Here is a 7,516-nt window from a genome sequence, read left to right on the forward strand (position 1 = left end):
AAAAAGATAGTAAAGGCCTGGTTTTATAGATAAACCCTTTCCTCTCTCTCTTCTCCTACAGTCCCTGAGAACCCATGTGTAGAGCGTGGGATAATGAATTATATTTCTGAGTAACAAGTTCCAAAGGACCAAAAAGAGTGAGGCTAGTGCTTAGCACTCACTGCAAAGGAAAAACTGGGCAATGGTCTTTTTTTTTTTAAGGAACTATAGAATTTTTAAATCTCAAACTGTACCTAAAAGAGAAAAGACTACCTTACAAAAACTTTTATATTTCTCAATTCAGATTTGGAAAGGTGAGAGATTATGACAAATGTCCAAATTAGTATAAATGGTCTCTCTGCCCTTACTTGGTAGTTTCATTAAATTTTTAAAATTAAAATAAACAAAACAAAACAAAAAAACCCACATACCCTGCAAAACAAAGACCCTTTAGTGAAATTGTCTTGTTTAGCCTGGAAAATATTTAATGCCTTTGTATTCTGTAAAATGTTGAGATAGAGGCAAAATTACTTTCAAGTTTTTCAAATGTCAACTTTTACGCACAGTTCCAGTACATACTGGAAACTAGGTCTTGGTGTGGAAAATGCTCAGAGATCCTGTGGGCTCAGAGGGTTCTGAGAAAAGTTAATAACCCTCTTTTTTCATGTTACTAAAAATGACTCAAGCAAGGCATTCATATATACACCTGCGGGCAGCAGCTGTTAGTGCACACCTCCAAGCTCCTTTTGTTTTCATCTCTGTCTTGCTCACATTTTACAAAGGTGTTTGTTGCAATGAAATTGATTGCCAGCACACTTGGCAATTCAAATTGCATTAGATGTTCCTTCTTTTTTAATTCCATTAACCAAAATGAACGCAATGCAATCTGGGGAAACCCATCATCAGGATCTGAGGACCTGGGGGGTGTGAGACTAGCTCAGACTTTATGATCAGACTTATTCTGTGACTCTAAGTAGCACGGAGAGAGCAGCGTCTCCGCTTCCAAAGCACAAGCTTAGGCCCTGATCTGGATTCTAAAATCGGAACCATTTAAACAGTGATCTTAGTTCCTGATATTTACAAAATGCGTTGATCCGCGGGAAAAGAGGCCCCCAATTAGGAGAATCAAGTTGCCCATCATTCAACATGTTATCTTTTCCCTGAGACCTACTGTGTGGGTCCCAGGATGAAGCAAGCGCGTCGTTCTGTAATCTGTGGGAAAGTTGAGGTAAATGTCGTCTGTCGGTGGATTTCAGAGAGCCCCTTCTCTTAAGATCGTTTGAAATTCTCTTCCAGCCCCTTCCTATAGAGCCCTCACTCACCCAGAAAGTACAGCCATTGTCATGATAATCCGTAGGGAGGGTTGGAGCTAGGAGAGAGATCTCGTGCTCAGGGTTTGTGGGAACTGACGCCTCGGTTCCCTAACGCCGCCAACAATTCCGACTCCCTCGCTATCCGGGCTGCACGCGCGCCTGTGCCATGTGGGAGGTCACATAATTGTGACTTGGAAAGACAGGCCTGGCACCTATGCACGAGTCAGAGCGGGAGGGGGACTTGAGGCAAGGGGAACAGAGGAAACCAAAGCAGCTATAAAGGGGTGTGTTTTCTGTCTTTCCCCTCCATTAGCCAATGCTTCTGTGAGAAGACACAGGTCGTTCTCGGGGTTGCGGTGCTGCTGGCCCAGACTAACCAGGAATGCGTGCTAATCGGTGTGTGTTTCTCTTTTCCCGCCCAGGACAGCTTTCCTGCCCGCTTCGGAGGAGTCCATTTTGTCAACCAGCCCTGGTACATTCACGCCCTGTACACGCTCATCAAGCCATTCCTTAAAGACAAGACCAGGAAGAGGGTAATGAAAAGAAACGCCCAATGCGGGGACTGTGGGGTGGGAGGGACAGTTACGGTGCCCCTCCTCCCAGTCTCTTTCTCTCCCTCGTTTTCTCTGCTTTTCTGTAGTCCCTGAGCATTTGAGCCTCAGCTGGAGTTTGCAAATGGCCTGGATTTAATCAATAATTTAATAGAAGTGGGTTATTTTCAGAGTCCTAGAGACAAACCAAAGGGAACTTTGAAGGCACCCAAATACCAGACGCCCATTTTAATGCAAATGCTTCTGGGAGACACTGGGTCAAGCAGTTTCCTGTTCATGGAGTATTTTAATGGCTGGCATTTTGCCCTGCAAATGTATTATTGTGATGAAAAATATTTGTAATTTGTTTTCCTCCAGAGGTTCTTGGGTCGTAGCTGTCAGCTCTACCACCGTTGAGCCTGGGGAAACATCCTTCATTGGAAAAAATAATGAAGAAGGCTTTTAAAATCTTAATTGCATCAGCGGATGACATTTGGGGGGCCAGCGAGCATCTTTTGTCAGAGCTGGCCTTTTTCGTGGCATTCTGGTTAGCTGACAAACTGAACAGTCCTTAACCACTGTGAATCTTAGCGTCCTCATTTATAAAATGCAGAAGCTGACACTCACATCAAAGACTTGTTGGGATAACTTAATCAGACAACATCTGAAAGCAGGTAGTTCTCATGCAGTAGAGATGCTGTGACTTTTATTTCTATCATTTAGCTCCCTTTGCTTTCAAGCTTTCTGACTTCAGTTCATTCCTGGGTCGGGAGTATCACCTCTCAAGGGAAATTGGCCAGGGTCATGCTTCCAGCATCTTCCATATGCCCCTATACCCAGGGACCCCATGCTAGAGAAGTGCTCCGAGTATTCTGGGGAGAATGATGATGTAAGAGACCCCCCTCATTCCCCTGCCACACACACATACACGCTCTGCAGGGTTCCTAACTCCTAGACCCCAGATGTTTCTGGGTCCTTAGGAAATGTTGCAATAGGGCACAGGATGGGTAATTCCCCTGTCCCTAAATGAATGGGGAGCAAGGAACTAGAGCGCACCAGCCTCAGGAGGCAGAAGTATTCTGGGGCATTTTGCAATCTGTCTGGGGCTCAGGGCCCTGCTAAGGACAGAGACGTGCCCTAGACTGTTCCCAGAGTAGCTTCAGGCTTCCCGCTGGCTTCGTCTTCTACTCAGGAAGGAAAGAGCAAGAATTCCTCCCACCGGGCAATCAGCACTTGGTGCTGTGCCGTACGTAGAAGGGAGTTTCTGGAGATTTAGGTGCAGAACAGAACCTGACAGGTGGGGCGACCCGCCTCCTACCTGCTGAGTGCCTCCACCCACAGGGCCCCCAGCAGAGGGCCAGTTTCCACAGCGTCCCTTGTCCTTACGAACCAGAGGTATTGGGTACAACTGTTTGCTCTTAACACCAGGCTGGTGCTAAGTGCCAGCTTTTCTACACTTCAAATACTACAGTTCCTCCTGTGAGGTGTTTTGTGAAAGCCAAAACACATGAGTTTCTTCAAAAGAAATAATTCTTATTAAAATTTGGTCATACCCAATCCAATGTCAGAAAATGTACATTGTTTTCTGAGGTGCTACAATAGGCTTCTGAAGACTTTTAGTACTTAGCTTCTTGTCTCTTTCCTCTTTAAATAATGCCATTATGTCATAAATTAAAATCAGTACAACAGAACAAGGTAGCAAGTGTTTATTATATACTTACATGGTATATTGTAATGTAGTATATAGTATATAGCATAATGTACTACTTATATGGTATATTATTATACTATACTTACATATTTTAAAAATCACATATATATTTCATCATGGTTAACTGGGGTGTGTGTGTGTGTGTGTGTGTGTGTGTGCATGTCTGTGTATAATTGATGGTTCTATACTTAGGGATAAGTTATGTGTGTTGAGCCTGCAACATGAAGAAGTATGGAAATTTATGTTATTACACAGATGCACTTTGAATGAACTTTCAGGAGTCAATTCCTAAATTGCAGGCAATGGGAATTATCAACTTGCGGCTTATCCACTGTGTTCATTTGTCTGAAAATAATTGTAATTTGGGGGTGTTTTCTCCCCTGATTGACCAATTTCTATCACCCTCCATTATATGTTTAGAAAACGCAAACTTGTTTGGCTATTAACTCTCAATCCAGACATGAATAGAAAATGGCTGCAAAAATATTTCACAATAAATTCCCAGGTGACAGTTTTCAGTTCCATTGACTAAAAATTGATTGAGCTTTTACCTTGTTTGTGCTCACACCACCCAGGGAGCTAAGAGCGTATTAGAAGTGTAAGAAAATACCACCCCTTTCTCTGTGAATCTTTGTCTTCCTGTTGCCAAGCAAGACATAAATGAACAACAACAACAAAAAAAATAGAAGTCAGCAGATAATCAAGAGTTCATTGGGGGTAAGAGGTTGGAGAACCAGTGTGCAGGTGACAATGGGACAGATTTAGGAAGAAGCTGCCACTTGGTGTAGGCCTCAGAGTAATGGGGAGGACGAAGTGGGGTCCAGATGCCAAAGAGCGCTGCAGTGGGGAGAACTGAGCATCGTGGAGATGTGTGTGAAGCATGACTAGGGGTTTGGATGGTCTGCATCACTACTCTTTTCATCAGTAAGGTTAATTAGAAGATGACTGTATGTGTAAATTTAGGCCATGGCCAAATAATATCCAATTTGTTCTTAAACTTCCTTTTTAAAGGACTATTAATTCAGCCCTTTTCTGAGCAATAAATTGACATTTCACAAAGATGAAGCTACAGACACAAGACTGAACGCCTCCTTAAATACCATGATCACCAGCAGCACATCTAATTTGTCATCGCTCTATTGTGTATTAGATCAAACACTCGGTCCTATGTTTTGGATTTTTTTTTAAACTGCTCGTTATCTTTTTCTTCTTAGATCTTCCTGCATGGAAACAATTTAAACAGCCTTCATCAGCTAATACACCCTGAATTTTTGCCCTCTGAGTTTGGAGGAACGCTTCCTCCTTACGACATGGGAACTTGGGCCCGGACGTTACTCGGTCCTGACTACAGCGACGAAAATGACTATACTCACACTTCTTACAATGCAATGCACGTGAAACACACATCGTCTAATCTGGAGAGGGAATGCTCGCCCAAGCCGATGAAGAGGTAAGGCCTGGCTTATCAGGGCCTCCCAGTCAGAGGTCACTGAGCATTTGATTGGGGCCTGTTGTGGGTTAAGTAATTGAAGAGCTTTATGGGCGCAGAATGTGAAAAAAATAAATCACAAAATATTCTCAACTGATTTTAGTAGAATTGAAAGCAAATGGGGCTTGGTCGGCCCAGAAATATACTTGTCCTGTGGTATTAAAGGAACTGTTAAAAGCTAGGACCTCGTTCATGTCCTGATTACAGCTCTAGTCTCTAGGCAGTCTGTTAATAAACAAAGAATGGAATCTTGGACCTTTGAGATGCACTGGATAGAAAAGCAACCTGCTAAAAGAGTCCCTATCATTCAGGCATTTGGAGCCATTTATTGAGCATTTACTTAGCTGTAGGCACTGATCAGGCACTGGGAGTCCAAATATATTGAATAAGACATCAAAAGAACAGAGACGTGGACCTGGGGAAAACTTCCAGCAATGTGTTTATAAAGCAGGTGACATTCTAGCTGAGCTCTGAAGGATGACAATCAGCAGCCCAGGCTTTAAAAAAAGAGAAAAGACATACCAAGCAGAGGAACCACCCAGAGGCTTGGAGGCATTAGAGGGATGGGCCGTTCTGATGCGGTAGATAGATGCGCAGGGGTTGGCGATGACAGTGGACTTGTTATGAAGTTCCAGAGATCGTCGTGTCCAGGTGGTGAAGTACATTGCATACTGTATTTGATAGAGTGCCATGGAAGTGGTTTTTAAAAAATGGATATACAAATAATATATGAGTGCTTTCTCAGTGTAGCCTCCTCATTTTTAAAGCAAAAGTCCCCTTCAACCACTGTCCTCAGTTCCAATCCCTACCCAAAGGTAACTGCTGTTGTCAGGCTGGGGTGGACCCCTCCACTTGGTTTTCTGTACATTACATGCATCTATACTCACCCATAGAAAATATCTAATGTGTATTATTATAGTTTGCTAGGGATATTGTAATAAAGTACCAACGACTAGCTGTCTTCAACAATGGAAATTTGTTTTCTCACAGTCCTGGAGGCTAGAAGTCCAAGATCAAGGTGTCGGCAGGGTTGGTTCCTTCTGAGGCCTCTCTCCTTGGCTCATAGATGACCATCTTCTCCCTGTGTCTGCACATGGTTTTCCCTCTGTGTGTGTCTATTTGTGTCCATATTTCCTCTTTTTATAAGGACAGCAACCATATTGCATTAAGGCCACCCTCACTTGAACTTAATTACCTGTTTAAAGACCCTCTATCCAAATATAGAGACAGTCTGAGGTCCAGGGGTTAGGACTTCAGTGTACAAATTTTGGGCAGACACAATTCATCCCATAACATATTGTTATGTAGCCTCTTCCCACGTTAGTAAATCTAGACATATCTCATGGTTTTAACGCTGCGTAGTATTCCAGAGCATGGATAGCTCACAGTTTAGCCATTTCCTTTTGATACATTCAGGTGTGTGTGTGTGTGTGTGTGTGTGTGTGTGTGTGTGTGTGTGTGTGTGTTCTCTCTCTCTCTCTCTCTCTCTCACACACACACACACACACACACACACAGCTCAGTGAATGTCCTTGATATTGCCTCATTCTCACTGGAAANCAAAAACAATATGTAATTATATATTGTGAAATATTTATTTCTAATTACAAATAAATGAAATTTTGTCTTGAAGCATGGAGACGGATAGAGGAGTGGTGTCTTGGTTCCTAAGACCATTGAAAATATGTGTTTTCCGATGGTCTTAGGTGACCCCTGTGAAAGAATCATCCAATCCCCAAAGGGGTCGCGACCCACAGGTTGAGAACCGCTGCCTTAGAATGTCCTGACATGTATGGTCTGCTTTACAATTGCCCTTGGCATTTTTTGTTTAACATTCCATGTGAGGCAGAAAGAATCATCCTTAGAAATGCTTCTACTCTACTTAAAAAAAGTAAAAATAAAACAAAAAATGGCTACTCCCATTTGGGGGAGTTTTGAAATAGTTGCAATAATCATATTCTTTAATTTTTATTTTAAGGTAATTGCAGATGCACACGCAGTTTAAAAGATATTACAGAGAGAACCCATATAGCCTTTAGTTTCCCCCACATGTGACATCTTGTAAAACTACAAAGCAATATCACAACCAGGATATTAACATAGATACAGTCAAGATATAGAGCATTTTCATCACCACAAGAATCACTTATGTTACAATTTTATAGCCATACCTACTTCCTTCAACCCCTACCCAATCCTTTACCCCTGGCAACCACCAATCTGTTGTTTCCATAATTTTTTCATTTCAAAAATGTCATTAGTCAATGGAATCACAATGTAACCTCTTAGGGTTGACTTTTTTTCACTTAGCAAAATTCTCCAAAGATTCATTCATATTAGTAATTGTTCCTTTTTATATTAGTAATTGTTCCTTTTTTTGTTTTGTTTTTTAAATTTTTATTGGGTAACAGTGTATTTTCTCCAGGATCCATCAGCTCCAAGTCAAGTCATGGTCCTTCAATCTAGTTGCAGGGGGCGCAGCCCACCATCCCAT

The 7,516-nt window shown here is 42.2% G+C and overlaps 1 protein-coding gene across 1 annotated transcript in view; it reads left to right on the forward strand.

Annotated features, from left to right (window-relative positions):
• The window catches only part of CLVS1 (clavesin 1), a 178,294-nt gene that overhangs the window by 139,387 nt on the left and 31,391 nt on the right, over positions 1-7,516 (forward strand). Inside the window, exons 4-5 of the mRNA XM_019661130.1 lie at positions 1,715-1,825; positions 4,748-4,983. Coding sequence (XP_019516675.1) covers positions 1,715-1,825; positions 4,748-4,983 — 347 coding nt within the window. The remainder of the gene's footprint in view (positions 1-1,714; positions 1,826-4,747; positions 4,984-7,516) is intronic.

The sequence above is a fragment of the Hipposideros armiger genome, unplaced genomic scaffold (genome assembly GCF_001890085.2).
Source record: "Hipposideros armiger isolate ML-2016 unplaced genomic scaffold, ASM189008v1 scaffold_336, whole genome shotgun sequence".
NCBI classification, from domain to species: Eukaryota; Metazoa; Chordata; class Mammalia; order Chiroptera; family Hipposideridae; genus Hipposideros; species Hipposideros armiger.